Source organism: Orcinus orca, chromosome 16 (genome assembly GCF_937001465.1).
Source record: "Orcinus orca chromosome 16, mOrcOrc1.1, whole genome shotgun sequence".
Lineage (NCBI taxonomy): Eukaryota > Metazoa > Chordata > Mammalia > Artiodactyla > Delphinidae > Orcinus > Orcinus orca.
Genome location: NC_064574.1, coordinates 16292852 through 16309346, shown reverse-complemented (window position 1 = coordinate 16309346; position 16495 = coordinate 16292852). Strand labels below are relative to the sequence as shown.

Sequence of the window (16495 nt, the reverse complement as noted above, 5' to 3'; positions counted from 1 at the left end):
TTAGATCATCTGGCCCTACCCCAAACTCATTTTCCTGTTCATCCTGTCACTTTCTCTCAGGTACACTCTCCACACACAGTCAGGCCTCTGAACTGGCAGGAGCCATCCCCTGTCCCACATCCCTTTAGCATTTCAGTGACTGCTGGCCTGACCTCCTGCGGACCTCCTGTTTCTCTTGGCCAAGGGCAACAGACAACTCCCTGCCCCCACTCCATCCCCATCCCCACACTTGGCCTTCAACCAGTGACTGATGGGAGTTGGTGTATAAGCACCCCAGCTCCCTCACTCCTGGGTGGGATAACGGAGGTACATGTTCTCCTCCGGGGGTCTGCAAACTAGGGCCCATGGGCTAAATCCAGCTCACTGTCTATTTTTGTAAATAAAGTTTTGTTAGAACACAGCACCACCCATCCATTTATATATTGTCGGTGGCTGCCCTCCAACTGTGTAACCCGGCAGTTGGGAAAGTGACCTTATGACCCGTAAAGACTAAAACATCCAGGGTCTGGCCCTCTACAGAAGTTTGCCAAGCCCTGTTCTACAGTTTCCCAGAGCCCCCAGGAAGACTCCACGCGGTTGCCCTCGGTCCGGGGTAACTTGGCTGATAACACACTGTTTCCCCAAGTGACTTTCTCATTCCCCTCCTGGAGTTTCATCCATCACCTTCGGGAACCATATGAACCACGTACAACTGCTATCTGGCTGCTCTGACTCCTAAAAATGGCAGTTTCCTGTGGTTCAACCTAATACTTATACTCAAATCCTTGTTTCGTGGGGAGCCCAAGCTAGGACAGTAAGACGAGCGTCACTGTGCCCATTTCACAGATGGGCCCTGATCTGACACTGTTCCCGCGCACACGCTACAGAGGTCAGCTCTGGGGTTTTTTTTCTTTTGTTGTTGTTGTTGTTGTTGTTTGCCACGCCACGCGGCTTGCAGGATCTTAGTTCCCTGACCAGGTATGGAACCCGGGCCCCCGGCAGTGGAAGCATGGAGTGCTGACCACTGGACCGCCAGGGAAGTCCCTCAGGTCTGGTTTCGGACTCCCCACCCCAACCCAGTCAAAGCCTTGCCAGGTCCTTGCTATATGCAGTATCATTAGCACACCTGCCAGGCTACCCGAGGCTTATAGCTGTGGACTTGTTCACCTAAAGAAGAAAGCAAGGCTCGAAGAGACCTGCCCAGGGTCACTCAGCTGACAAATGGGCAGAAATGGGGTCTCAAATCCAGGTTTTCTTATGACAAATTCAGGGCTCATTCCATGACAAAGCAGCTACCCCTTAACTTTTCACCTCAAGGAGTCTGTCAGTCAGGTCCCCTGCCCACCTCTCTGGAAACAAAGCCGATTTTCCATGAGGATCAGGTGATCTCAAATAGGCAAACACCTGTCAGGCCCAAAGGTCTTTATGTTTGCAAGGTACAAAACAGAAAACCAAGATAGATACCTTCCAAAGGTACCTAGGGGACTTCGCTGGTGGCGCAGTGGTTAAGAATCCGCCTGCCAATGCAGGCGACACAGGTTCGAGCCCTGGTCCAGGAAGATCCCACATGCCGTGGAACAACTAAGCCTGTGCACCACAACTACTGAGCCTGCGCTCTAGAGCCCGTGCTCCACAACGAGAAGCCACCGCAACGAGAAGTAGCCCCCCGCAACGAAGAGTAGCCCCTGCTCGCCGCAACTAGAGAAAGCCCACGTGCAGCAACGAAGACCCAACGCAGCCAAAAATAAATAAATTAAAAAAAAAAAAAGAGGTACCTAGAAAGAAACCCACCAGGAAGCACAAAATACACACATATATTCATGAAAAGAATTAAATGCAGCACAGAATGCTGGAAAGACCACAAGTGTTGGAGGCAGGCCTGGGTTTGCAGCCCTGTCCTACCTTTCACCAACTTGACCTTGGCCAAGCCAGGAGTCCATCTGGACACTTGATTCCTCCAGCCCCACCTAACGTAATGACCACGCACACCTTGTGGGACCATGGAGAGGGTGACCTGTAATAGGGGTGGGCACTACCCAGCACAGAGCTGGCCACACCTGCTCTCCTCACTCTGTCGTCAGAAGTTCCCAGACAGCTGGTGGGTGGACCCAGCCCAGCCAGAGCCCCTTTACCAAGCAGGACACCCATCTCACAGCTGCTGTGAGTTTCTGCAACTCCAGCTCACAGCTGCCCCTTCTTTGGAGAGCTGCTCTTAGCTGATGGGAGCTGCCTTGCCCCAAAAGTTATGTCTCCACTCCCCTGCCGCCCCGGGGGGGCTGTCCACAGCCCATGACTGACTGATACGCGAGTCCAGAAGCCCAGTCAACTCTGTGACGCCATCCGCCCTCTAGAGCTTCCCATGGGTCAGGCTGAGGCTAGCCTGTGGCTGAGTGCCCATCGTTGGCTGCTTCTTTTCCTGCCCATCCTGTATCCCGGTCTCACCTGACAGCACTGCATAGCATATCACCTGCACAAGAATCCACGTCTCAAACTAAGACAGTGGGAACAGGAGAGAATTCTCCCATCTTCTATATTCTTTTCAAGTTGAAGACCGCTGGGAGGAGTCTAAGAATACTACACATGTTAATTTCTCCCTCCCTCTTAGCACCCACCCAATTCCCATCAGGGCCAGACATCCCAGTTTGGGGGTCCCTCTCCCAGGACCCAGCATACCCAACAGAAGCTAGAGAGAAGTGGCTGCAGCTTCCAGGGGCCAGGTGGTTCGGGGGTGGGTTGGCCTGGGTCTGGGTGGGCCCCCAAGGCACCTGGTCCAGTGTTGGTGTTGGGCCCAGGCAGATGAGAGATGTTTTTCGACATTTGCTGAGGAACTAATTAATTTCCATTACAGGCCCCAATTAGTGACATATCCTCCCACCCACTCCCAAGGCGACTCCAAGCGGCATTTCTCAGGGACACCAAGTACCGGAAATGCAGGGTATGGACTTGAAGCCTCAGGTGCCAATAGGGTGCAAAGTAGCCACTTGGGTCACCTGGGAGAGGAAGAGGCCCTGACTGGGAGTCCAGAAACATCAGTTCTACTCCTGGTTTTACCAGAGACCTGCTGTGAGGCTTTGAACAAACCATGAGATCCCTCTCTGGGCCTCCACTAAAGATGCTAGAGAACTTCAGAGAGACTTCTGGCTTGAGGGCTCTGAGACAGTAACAGCTAATACTCTTAACACACTTCTACTGTATTCGGGCTCTCTACAAAGCATGTCACAAATACCTACTCATTTAATCCTCCTGACACCTTCAAGGCAGGGAGGGGTTATTATGGGCCCATTTCGCAGTTGAGGAGACTGAGGCTCAGAGAAGTTAAGTCACTTGCTCAAGGTCACACAGCCAATGAGTGGCAAGCCAGGATTCAAACCCAGGCCATCTAGCTGTGGAGTGTGTATCATAACCACCACTGTGCTATACTGCCTGGTATAATCTGACTACTCTTGAATCCTCACAGGACTGGGCACCACTATAAGTGCTTAATAAGAATTTACTAACTGGAAAATAAAGAAAAAACTGGTAGCCTAAAAGACCATACTGGTGGTTTGTGGGAGTGGGACTAGGTGGCTGAGGTGTGAGGGAGACTGATGTTTTCTTGGGTGTCCTTTGTGCTGTTTGGCTTTTCACCACATAACATGTTACTGTCAGTAACAGCAGCATAAAGGGTTGTGAGAGCTAGAAACAGTGTTTGTCCTAGGGAGGGGACAGGAGACCCAGAAGACGGAGGTGCCTGGGGCCCTTTTAACTGGATATTTTTTGTGCTTCTAAAATGTTGTACCAACTGCATATATTACTTAATCCAAATAATACTTATTCTTTTAAAAAGTATTGAATGACCAATCAGCCAAGGATCAGCTAGAAACTCTGGCAGGAGGGGATGCTCTGGGGATGAAAACGACCATAGAGGCAGAGGAGCAAGGGGAGAAATCCAAAGGAGGAGACGGGGGCCTGGACAAGTGTCCCCTGTTTTCTGGGAGACTCTGGTTGTATCTACACCAAGCCCACTAGACACCTCACTGTGTAAATGGGGATCCTGAGGCCCAAAAGACAAAGGGAAGCAGCCACAGGAGATGCTGAGATTTGGCGGCTGAACGGAGACCTCTTCTCCTGACTCCTAAAGCAGCCTCTCAGGCCTCACTGGGCACAGAGTAAGCACCAGCTGTCCAGACCCGAGCCAGGAGTCCCAAACGCAGGCAATGCGCTCCCACCATCCCACACTTCCTGCATCCAGGAAGTCTACAATAGCAGGAGAGGCAGCGCTGCCATGTCCTGAATGCCTTCTATGCCTCACACATGCATTATCTCTAATTCTCACAGGGTAGAGTTATTCACTCCATTTTACAAAGCACGAGGCTGAGGCCCAGAATAGTTACGTATCATAATCAAGAGACACAGCTAGTAGGTGGCAGAGATTCAACCCAGGTTTGGGACCCTCCAAAGTCTGTGCTCTTTTGCTATCCTGAGCCAATCCTCTTGGAGAAGTGTCTCCCCTCAGTTGAGGACAAGTCCCACCGGGAATGTATTTGTAAATGCCTGTATCTTCAGACTCTGAGTTTTAAGGGACTGGATGGGAATCTTATCACATCATATGGTTTATCCCCCACGCCTCCAATCTAAGCAAAATCTCCACCGTCCCTAGAAAATTACCAGCGACCCCTTTCTTAGAAACATCTAAATAAACTGACTCAGTAAAGTCTCTTGGTAGCATTTCCCAGCATTTTGCCCCTTAACATTGATGGTCCCTTTGATTTACTTCTTCCCAGCAGAGACCTGTCCTCAAATGAACCTCCTGGTTTTAACACATAGCCCTGCCTTTCCCCAATGCAGGAAAGGGACCGCGTCCTGTTCCCTTCGGTAAAAGGTGCTAGACCTGAGCCCCTCAATATTCCACAAAAGGATATTATGGTCTGATGTGTTATTCATGTCGACTCATTTATCATTTATACAGATGACTTCCAAAAGGATTGATGGGGTCCTTCACATTAAACCCAGTGCAAAGCAGGGTAGCAGCTGAGGCTCATTTGATCCGAGACCATGTGATGGAAACATGAGTGCCTGAAGACTAAACCCGGGTCCTGAATTTGGTACTCAATGTCCCCAGCATCTAAGACACAGGTAGCCAGGAGACATCCCAAGTTGAGAAGAACCCTTCATTTCTCTCCAGCTTTTTCTCTAACCCAGTGATTCTCAAAGCAGGCTCCCTGGACCAGTATCAGCATCACCTGGGAACTTGTTAGAAATGAGATTTTTCAGGGGATTTCCTTGGTGGCGCAGTGGATAGGACTCCGTGCTCCCAACGCAGGGGGCCCGGGTTCAATCCCTGGTCAGGGAACTAGATCCCACACACATGCTGCAACTAAGAGTTCGCATGCCACAACTAAGGAGGCCAGGTGCTTGCAACTAAGGAGCCAGTGAGCCACAACTAAGACTTGGTGCAACCAAATAAATAAATAAATATTTGGGAAAAAAAAAGAAATGAGATTTTCAGGCCCCGCCCCAGACTGAATGAGAAACTCTGGGGTGAGGCCCAGCAATTTATGTTTTAACAAGCCCCCTCGATGATTCTGACCCGTTAAAACCAACAGTAACAACCACAACTGCAGCAGTAACCTCTAACTGAGCATCTACTACGTGCCCAGCATTAAACCCGCGATCTCATTAGTCCTTTTAACTGAGGAAATCTTAGTTCCACATACCCGGCTCTGGGGTAGGTGTGTTTTGTGCATTATATCAACGTATTACTCACAATAACCCTTTGAAGAACTTGCTATTATTATGCCCCCCTTTTACAGATGAGGAAATTGAGCCCCAGAGAGTTGAAGCCACTTGCCCAAGGTCACACAATTTAGAAGCAGCAGAGGCAGGATAAAAATTCAGGTGTGTTGGATTCCAAAGCCATGTTCTTTCTGTCCCACCACGAAAGCTCCCCAGAGTTTCACAGCTACGTCACCCTGAGAAGCTATACAGCTGGGTGGGGTAAGAGTCGAGGAGGAGAGAGGGGCAGGCAGGGAGGGCAGAAAAAGCCCTTCCCAGACTCCACACTACCAGCTACAATGTGAAAGGAAGCCACGTGAGGCACTTAAAGGCACAGCCACCTGTGTCTAAGGGACTAAAAAGACAGGGATTCGGGAGTTCTCGGCCTCTCTCTCTATACCCAGCTGGGGGTCTTTTCCATTCCCAATCTGAACTTCAGTTTCCCCACCTGATACTCCTTATCATTGTCTACCAGGTTGAGTGATCTGCCCCCAGCTTACTTCTCTGACCTCGTTTCCCCTCATGCAGTCTAACCACGCTGGTCTGCTTTCTCTTCCCTAAACACCCAAACTCCACGCTGACCTCAGGGCCTTTGCACCAGCTGTTGCCTCTGCCTAGATCCCTCCATCCCCTCATATTCCCATTACTGGCTCTGTCATTCAGGTCACAATTCAAATGTCACCTCCTCAGTGAGCCTTTCCTGACTATCTTACTTAATGTTATCTCCCATCCCATCAACCTGTCTTATTTTCATTTCATTTAACACAATCTGAAATTATTTGTTTAATTGCTTTCCTGCTTATTGTCTGTCTCCTGCACCTCAGAACATAACTCCGTGAGTGCAGAAACTGTGTCTGCCTTGTTCCCCCGATATAGCCCCAGCACCTAGAATGCTGTTTGGCACTGAGCAGCTAATTAAATATTAGCTGAATGAATAATACCAAAGAAGAAAACCTAGACTCAAAGGCCAGAGCCCTGGATCCTTAACACGTGACCTTGGCAAGCTGCTTTGCCTCACTGAGCCTCAGTTTCCCTCTCTGCCTAATGAGGAGAGTGGACTAGATGCTCTCCCAGGGGCCTTCCAAGACTGCTAGTCTTGGAAAGCCAGGCCTGGAACCTGCCCAGCTGGTCCATTCAGAAGAGGCAGCTGGCCAGGGTCCCTGCAGCAGCTGCCCCCTCCCCACCCCCACCCGTGTCCCTGCCCAGCCACGCAGTCATCTCACTGCCCCCTCGCAGAAACTGTTAATGAAGTGCGCACTGCTAAATGCAGTTACAATTACGGGGGCTAAGAATAAGGCGCTGACATCAGCCTTGTCAGTTTCCGAGTGAATCAGAAGGGGAGGGGGGAGGAAGGAGAAAAGGGGAGGGGGGATGGCTCTCTGGAGCTGTCAAGTGGAAATAGCACAGCGTTAAATATAATCCAGCATTGGCCTACATCGGTCTGGAGAGGCAGGTGATGGCTCAGCCCCCAGGGCCAGGGCAGACAACTGGATTCTTCAAGGAGGCCAGGCAGCCCTCTGATGGGGATCATCCAGGAAGTGATGGCCAGGAAGGCACTCCAGTGGGCTGGGGTGCAATGCAGTGGGATGGCAGACCCTGGAGGGATGCATCTGGATGTGAACAGGCCCTCACACCCTGGCCTTTGTCAGTGGCTGTTTTGACAGCCCAAGCACAGCCCCTGGGGCTTACACTGCCCATTTCAGGCCAAGAGGCAGAGGGTGGTCTCTGGAGTCAAACACGCCTGGGTTTGAATCACCACCATGAAACCCAAAAAAGTCACTAAACTACACCAAGCTGCCTGGCTTTTCCTCATCTGCAAAATGGGTACATCGGCAACAGCTGATACCCCTTTTGGCTGCTATATGATTCAGTAAGATCATGGAAAGCACTGAGCACAGCCAAGCAAGCCTCTTGATCATTTTATTTTTACAACCCCAAGAGATGCTCAGACAAGGATAATTAACCCCTTTTTCAAGATGGGGAAACTGAGGCCCAGGACTTGCCTGAGGTCCTAGCACCAAAGTGGAGTCAAATCCGAGCCCCATGGAGTAAATTGGGTGGGAGAAGGAGAGAATTCCAGTCGGTCATTCCAAGGGACTGGGTGTGGGGTTTGGAACTGGAGCTCCGACAGTAAGACAGTGGGCTTGACTGGAAAACATCATGGGGTGGGGGGGAGGGCAGTACACAGATTACAGTGGGGGAGATGTCTGCACCCTTCTGAGCATGTCCTCCAAAACTGGTGCCTTTCCAACAATTCTTAAAAGAAATGCTGAAGCGATGGTTAAGGCCACAATGAAGAGATGTCAGAAGAGGCAGAGGAAAAGTAAGGCCCTGAGATGGGAGAGAGGGTCAGCTGGCTTGCGGTCTGCTCTCCTCCACACCTCCGCCCTGCCCTCACTCCGCCTTCAGTTAGTTAGAACAGGCTCGGCCTCTGGGATGGAGGTGGGTGGGGAGGAAGGCAGAGGCTAGTTCTCAAAGGGAGACAAGGGGAATGGGCCCCTCCTTTCCCCTTCCCACCAAACAGAACCAGGTGGGCCTCTGGCAGCTGCAAAAGCCAAGGAAGCTGAAGCCATCAGCCTGGCAGCTTGGGGACAAGGAAGAGAGGGTGCCAGAGAAAGAGAGAATTTTAAGAGAGAGCTCGAACTGCATCAGAGCAGATCCACAGGCCAGTGATCTGTGTAATGGGGGAAGGGATGACTCCCCATCACCCAATTTTTCTGAAATACTTCTTTCAGAGTAATTTACGATAAAGTAGTTTGGGTCCACACTCTCACACACCCACAACTTGAACGATGGGAACAACTGGTTCGATTCTTTACTATGCCTCAGTTATCTAAAACTAGAAGAGTTCTGCCCAATTCCCAGCCCATAAAGGAGCTTACAGTGCTTGGTGGTAAATTAGTGAAAGGGGCAGAGGGGGGACAGGAAGTGGCCTGCCCTAGGGACGGGGGTGGGAATGGAGGCTTCAAAGCCTCCACCTCATGCCCTCAAGTGGCCCTAATCCTGAAGGGTACTTTAAGGCCTCCCCCCTCACCACTCTCCCTTATCCACCCAGCCCCAGCCCCCCTTTAGGGCTGAAGTACTCTGTTCCCACCATCTCAGGGGGAAGGGATGGGACAGCAGGACATTTTGTTTCCCAGAAAAAGCTCAGGTCAAATGTCAAGGACAAAAGTTAGCACTTGGTCTGGGAAAGAAAACCTTGCCAAAAGGAGTAAACTGGGGAAGGGAGGGGGGATTCCAGCGGGGTCATTCCAGGTGCCTGGGGTGGGGCGGGATTTGGAGCTCTCATTACCCCTGCTGAGATCTGTCTGGCAAGACCAGAGTATCTCCACCCCACGAGCCAGGAGAAGTCACTCAGACAGCCCCCTCCATTTCCCCTCCGTCCAAAAACAAGGGGAGTGGGCTTTAGCACTAGTTTGTGGGACCCATCCACCACGCCACCCCACCCACCAGATTTGGTCTGAGCGGAAGAAGGCAGTACCACGAAGGGCTTTCCAGCCCAGAAATGTGGCCCGAACTGCTAGGAGAGGGACCGGTAGCCGGCCTGTGTTGCCATGGCAACTTCCTCCTTGCGCTGGATAGAAGCATCCTATGGGCAAATCGGAGCTGGCTGCTCCAGCTTCTCCGCCCCTCTCCCGGGCGGGTGGGGGAGAACTGGACGCCAAAACCACTTGGTCAGACTCAGGGACACCAGCCTCAATTCCAGACCCTGATATAGCAACGCCCTTTGGCATTTGCTGGATACTGAAGACACTCTTGCTCCCCAGGTGTGCCCCAAGGCAGAGTGGCAGGGCTGGGACTGTAGATGTAATGAAAATTAACTGTTAAAGAGAACAGGGAAATGGGGAGCTAGTGCTCCCCACCCTCTTGTTCCACATGCAAGTCCCCCAAATCCCATCTTTAAACCCCCTCCAAGAAGAAGGGCCCAACTCTGCCTTAATAGCTATAACAGTGCAATAAAATTAGCTTATTAAAATTATAAAAGCTAACATTTTGAGAACCAGGCTACCCCCCCTCCTCAAACCCACAGATTCTTTTTTACAGTCATGCTCAGAAATAAGTCTTACTTGGTAATAAGAAAGATAAGAGCTAACAGGTATTGAGAGGCTATCTAGTGCCAGGTACTGTACTAAGCCCTTTTCGTAGCACAAAACAGCATAATAATCAACAGCACAGATGCCTGAGTCAGACTGCTCAAGTTCAAGTCCTACCACCCTCATTTCCCGGCTCAGTGACCTTGAAGAATATTCTCTCTGTGTCTCAGTTTTCTCATCTGAAAATGGGGACTGTTAAATGTTAATTTTATAGAATTGCTGTGAGGAAAGAAAACAATATTGAAAGTGCCTAGGAGGATACTTAGAGAAAGGTAATCATTTAAAAAATGTTGACCCTCTGTGGTCCATGCTATTATTTTCTTCCTCCAAGTCACCAGCAACCAACAATATAGATGTGAAAAAGCAGAGGTCACGTGTCTAACTCCTCCCTGCCCCACCCCTCCTCAATTATAAAACCAGTACCAGCAAGGCTGAGCCATGAAGACACAGACACAAAAAATGCCTCCCAAGAGCATGCCTCTCTAAAGCCTCAGCATCTTTGTGAAAAGGGGCAAACGCAGTGTAAGTAATGGGTTTGGAGTGCACGATGGAAGATGCTCCTTGGGAGGAATTCTAGGAATCTGCAATGACCAGCATCCTGAACCACAGGGTGGCTAGAAAGGGGTGGAAGGGGCAGCTTCCTTTGCTGACAAAATGTCCAAGGCTCCTAAGCCGGAGGCAGGAAAGTGCTCTGGCCCAGTTAAGGCTAATGAAAGTCTCCTCCTCATACAGTTTCTCAGGAAACCAGCTGAAGGGTGGCATGTAAGCCCTGAAGATGGCTCTGAGTCAATACGGTTGATGAAAAAGGTGCATTGGACAGGAGTCAGAAGCAGCAACAAAGGGGAGGCACCCAGATGAGCCAGAGGCCCATCAGGGACACTTCTGAGTCATCGGGGACAGAGGGGCAGGAAACTGGTGAGGGGACGGAGCAAAGAAGAGAAAGGTAAAGCAAAGCCAATTCTGACAGCCCTGCAACTGGAGCAGTCTCTGTACAGTATCTGAGAGATATTCAAACTGCTTTTCGAAATTAGTTCAGGGTGGTGCCGTTCTGAAAGAATAAATCCAAGGGGTTTTATTTTTTTAGGAGAAAATGAATGACTTTGAGAAGAACAAGAGAAATTAAGCACCAAGACAACGTTCCCTACTTCCTATTTTCACCAGACACTCATTAGCCTTCCTGAAAGGAAACTTCACTTTCTCCCTCCCCCTCCCAAACTCGAAGCATCCCTTAAGATGAGCAGACAGTGAGCATGAGATGCCCAAACCCAACTCCTGGCTGCCAGCCGCTCCCTGGGACCTCTTCACCTGGGAACCATTTTCTACACAGTGAGATTTGACTTTTTAAAAAATCCTCTTTCAGAGAGAGGGCTAGTGTCTTACTGGAAAGAGAACCAGAAACCTGATTTTTGTCTTGGCTGTGTGCCTGCCTCACTGGGTGACCTTGTGTTACACACACACACACACACACACACACACACACTGGGGCTTCAATCTCACACACATGCATACATTCACACAAATACACACACACACCAATTTGGGGGCAAAAAAGGGTCGGACAAGATGATTTCTAGGTGCTCCAAGTGAAAAACTTAAGAATTTGAAGAAACCCGCTGGAAAAAAAAAATAGGGACCTTTAAAAATCTCTAATATTCCATGAAGTTATCTACTCTGACTCACGTGAGACCAGAGCAAGTCACCAGCCACCAACAATAATAACCAAGGCATCTGAACCATGACACGGAGCATGACTTTGAAGAAAAACCCACCTGTCCCCACCACTCATGCACCTTGCCTCTTGAGACCCAAGTGGCCTGTTGGGATTTCAGGAGCGTCCTTGAACGTCAAGTGAGGCGTGGGGGAGCCAGCTCACCGAGGCAGGTGGGGCTCCCTCCCCAAGCCCCCATGCTAGCCGGGACTTCCCGGATTTTGCTCCAGAGGAGGCCACCGGGTTAGGAGAGCCCCTCCACCTCTCTCCTCACTTTGCCTTGTCCAGAATAATAATACAACCGCCCTCAGCTGCATCACGGGGGAAGTTAAGCCTCTGAACCTCAGTTATTTTTTCTGTAAAATGTAGATTCTGTAAAATGGCTCTGCAGTAACCATCTTTACTCCACCCCCATCTCCAGGTCAACAGCAAGACAGGTCTGTCAGGGGTCAGCCTCACATTGCCCCATTCATTCACTCAGCCAACACTTTCTTCTGGAGAACCTTCTCCCTTTCTCCCCACCTGCCTCCTGCACCGGCAGAAAGACATGAGCACCCATCACCCACCGTTCCATCCAAGGCTTATCAGATAACGGGATGACCAGATAAGGGTCCCTGCAGGCAGAGAGCCTTAAGCAGGGCCCATGAACTCCCTAAAACTGTGGACAAAAATTTTTGGATGGTGCCTATGTGTATTTTTTGGAGAACTTGTCCATATTTTCATCAAGTTCTCAAAAGCGTCCATGAAACCATTTTACTCCTCCCCACCACACACACCCCTCTCCCTTTCATCCCCTCATTGAATTAAAATACTCTCAGATTTTCACCTTACAAAACACTTTTAACTTTACCTTTATGTCTGAGGTACTGTCATCCCATTTTACAGATCGGGATGTGGAGGCTAGGGGTGGCATGACTTGCTCAAGGTCATGGCTAATACGGAGAGAAACAAGACTGGAACCTCATTCCAACTCCCAATCTGGCACTCTTTGGGGAACTCTCACCCAAGCCCTCTAGGTACCCCACCTGTTGGTGGCTTCGCTTCCTCACCGCAGAACCAGATCTGAAGCCCTTCTGTTTCCTCTGCCTGGTCCCAGGGCCCCCAAGAGCTGTTTTCCCTACATTTCCCCGCCCCTTGGGCTCTGGCTGGGGTTGCGCGCAGGCCTGGGATCCTGAGGTTCGGGCCGCTGTATGGTGGCCCGGTTCAGCCCACCTAGAAGGGCTACTCCAGGCACAAGAGCACCCGGGGTCAGGGGCACACTCCGGAGGGCGCGCAGGTGTAGAGTCGGTGCCGCCCTACGCCTCCCTCGGGGAACCGCCGGGAAGAACCGAGAGGAAAGGCCGTCACCCGACCGGTCCCCTCGCGGTCCGCCCCAGTCCTTAAAGGACTGGGGGAAGAGGAGGAGAGACAAACAGGGGCGCTCAAGGCCTTGGGCGCAGGGCGGGGGTCTTGTGCAGGGAGTCAATGAATGCAGCCAAGACAAAGATGGAGCGGTAAGGTTGCGCGCCACCTCCAATGGCGGGGGGCGCGTCGGAGCCCCGGGGGTGAGGCGGCCAAAGCCCCGGGGTTTGAGGAGTGGGCACATACAAGAGGCCCGGGGAGGGTGGCGGGTCGGATCCAGGGACAAGACCGGGAGCATTCAGTAGGCGCAGGTGAGTAGGGAGAGCTAAGTCCAGGCGACCCAAAGGGCCCACTTGCGGAAAAGGGGTGAATGCAGATGATCTAGGGGTCCCTGGGGGGCGGCGGGAGGCGAGGAGACCCCACATCCTAGAGATCTGAGGTCCTGTGGGTGGGAAAGAAGACCCTGGGGGCGCATCCCCGAGCGTGCTTGGGATTGGGGGTGGGGAGGAAAGAGTGGCCACCTCTTAGGGAGCACTGGGTCGGGGAGGGGGCCTCGGGATCTGGCTCCCGGGACGCCCCCCGGGGATCGGGGGCGGGCCACGCGCTTACCCGCGTCCTCGTCGTCGAAGGAGTTCATGCACGGGAAGTAGATGGCGAGCGCCTCGAAGGAAGCGGACAGGCTGAGGCGGCTCTGCGAGCGCTCCATGCCCGCACCGGCGCCGGGCGCCTCGGCCGCGGCGGCGGCGGCGGCCGGCTTGGGCAGCTTGGCCGCCCCATTCTTGACGCGGAGTACGGCGCGCGGCGTGGTGGCGGCGGCCCGAGGCCGGGCCGGGGCTCCGCGGCGGAGCTGGCGGGCGCGGCTGGGCCGGAGAGCGGGCCGGGAGCTGGAGGCCCGCGGACCCGAGGCGCGCTGTGCTCCCGGCGGCGGCGGTAACGGTGGTGGCGGTAGCGGTGGCGGTGGCGGTAGCTGCGGCGGCGGCGGCGGCGGCAGCGGCAGCTGTGGCGGCGCAGCTCGCTCTGGCCCGCGGCGCCCATCGCCGGACGCGAGGGGCGGGCTCTTGCCGCCGCCGCAGCCAATCGGCACCGCCCGAGGGAGGGGGCGCCGCGCGCGGGGCGTGGGAGCCGGAGGGCGCGGGCGGGGCCCCTGCTCGCAGCCCAGGCCGCCAGGTGTGCGCGCCCCAAGGGAGGAGCGCGCAGGGCTGCTGCGCTCCCAGTCCAGGGGCCGCGCCCCCCAAGTTTTCCCGTCCCCCACACTCAGCCCTCATACTCGCCCCGAATCCAGGCGACCAGTCCCCGACTGAGACCGGCCTCCCCCCGGGACGCAGACGCGCTGGAAAGCGACACAGGTACAGTGACCGGCACTGGAGATCCTCAGATTCACACATGAACCCGCAGAGGAGCACAAACAGGCACCCACAAGAGTGCATTCACTCTGCAATGTACACCACGGACACCCTCAGACTCTTACACACCCAGAGAGATTCACCCAGACTCACTCACTCATAGAGACCCTTGGGGTAACCAATCCACAGACCCCCTTAGACTCCAGACCTCCGAGACCCACACAGGTAGGTACATCCACGGACACACACAGACTCACAACCAGAGACCTGCAGACACACTCAGAGCGACAAACAGGGACACCCTTAACCACACAGGGAGACCCTCTGATCCCACACGAACCCACAGAGAAGTTCAGGTGGGCACACACACCCCCATGAACCCACACTCCTCACAGAATTCACACACAGACACTCATACTCAGTGATACACTCTCAGACCTGCACACAGAGACACCAGTGGCCCTCCTAACGTTGACCACCCCCTCAGCACCCATTCACATACACCCAGAAATACCGTGACAAATCCTGTCAGACTCACACACAGCCACCCTCAGACCCAGACCCTCAAAGAGAGACACTCAGACACATCTCAGTGGGCACACACAGGTTCACACTCAGACACAGCCCCACAGCTTAGTCATTCCTGGTGATGGATACATTCTGATGCACAGACACCCTCAGACTCATACATGGACGCAGATACACTCCACCAGACTCACACATTCACCCAGACACTCCCACATATAAACCCCCAGGGACTCACACACACACACACACACACACACACACACACACACACACACACACACAGGCTCAGACATGCAGAGCCCTGTAGGTGAACACAATCACAATCGGAAACCCGCACTCCATTCCCTGGCCTTGACCCAAGACCTCAGTCCCCACCTAGTCAGGCCCAGATGTCTAATTTCTCCCAGCTGCTTCCACATCTGCTTCCTGAAGCAGCCTGCTGAGATGGCAAGAGCACAGAGTTTTGATCCAGACTGTGGCGCTATCCTTGCATGTGGTCTAAGGCAAAGTCCTTTGCCTCACCTGCCAGTTTCCTCATCTGTACAAGGGGGATGCAAACCCTCCCTTTTGGGTGGTTGTGAGGATTAAGATAACACGTGTGTTAGCTTTCAGTTGTCGTGTAACAAAGAGGCTTAAAAAAAAATTATTAGTTTACCATTCTCTAGGTCAGAAGTCTGAACAGGCTCAACTGGGTTCTTTGCTTGGGGCCTCACGAGATATCGGCCAGATTCCAAGCTCACTCAGGTTGTTGGCAGTATTCAGTTCCTTGTGGCTGTAGGATGGAGGCCTCTATTTCCTTTCTGGCCATTGGCCGGAGGTCACTCTCAGTTCCTAGAAGCGGCTCTCTGGTCCTTGCACATGGCCTCCTCCATCTTCGAGGTCATATATTAGGATGTCAGACACTTCTCATCCTTAGAATCCCTCTAACTTCCCTTCTGCTTACTGGACTGAGAAAACTCTCTGCTTTTCAAGTGCTCATGTGATTAGATTAAGTCTACATGAAAATATGCATACATACATATATATATATAGCTTGACACTTATAAGAGATATATATGATACCTATATGACATATTATGTATATATCATATATATATCATTTGCAAGATATATATGTATACATACTTTATAATGCATGTGTGTTCATGTGTGTGCACCTACAAGTGTGTGTGTGTGTGTGTGTGTGTGTATGTGTGTGTGTGTGTGTGTGTATCTTACCCAAACCGAGGGAATCTAGGAAGACTTCTTTGGAGAGGTGACATTTTAGCTGAAAATGGCACCTGCTATGTGCCTGGCACTGTTCTTGGCCCTGGGGATATACATATACCAGCAATGAAATAAAGTCACTGCCCTCACATTTGCATTTTTAAATCATCTCTGGCGCTGCTCTGCGAGGAATGGATTGGAGTGATTTAGAGGGTTGCTTCCCTCCTTCTCTTCAGATAAATCCTGATCTGAACCAAAAAGACACTGATTGTTTTTAAAATGTGAATGGCAGGGGAGGCTGAGAAATAATGTCCCGTGGGAAGGTGAAGTGGAGGAGGAGGGGAAGCAAGGCCAGATGGAAGGCTGTGGGCCTTGAGGGGAAGGCAACAAGGGCCAAGGCTGAGGAGAGGGCAGGAAGGGCTGAGCCTGAGAAAGTTCCTAAGATAACTTAGGCAGGATTAAGAGACAGGCTGGATGGGTGGGGATGGGGAAGGAAAGGGGAACAGAGGCACTGCCAAGGTTTGCCGCATCAAGAGAAAACA

At 52.2% G+C, this 16495-nt stretch overlaps 1 protein-coding gene across 1 annotated transcript in view; it reads right to left on the bottom strand.

Annotated features, from left to right (window-relative positions):
• RIMS4 (regulating synaptic membrane exocytosis 4) overlaps positions 1-13844 on the bottom strand; it is a 63254-nt gene extending 49410 nt beyond the window's left edge. The window contains exon 1 of the mRNA XM_012534137.3: positions 13486-13844. Within this exon, the coding sequence (XP_012389591.1) occupies positions 13486-13582 (97 nt within the window). The 5' untranslated portion in view covers positions 13583-13844. The remainder of the gene's footprint in view (positions 1-13485) is intronic.
• Positions 13845-16495: the final 2651 nt, after the last annotated feature.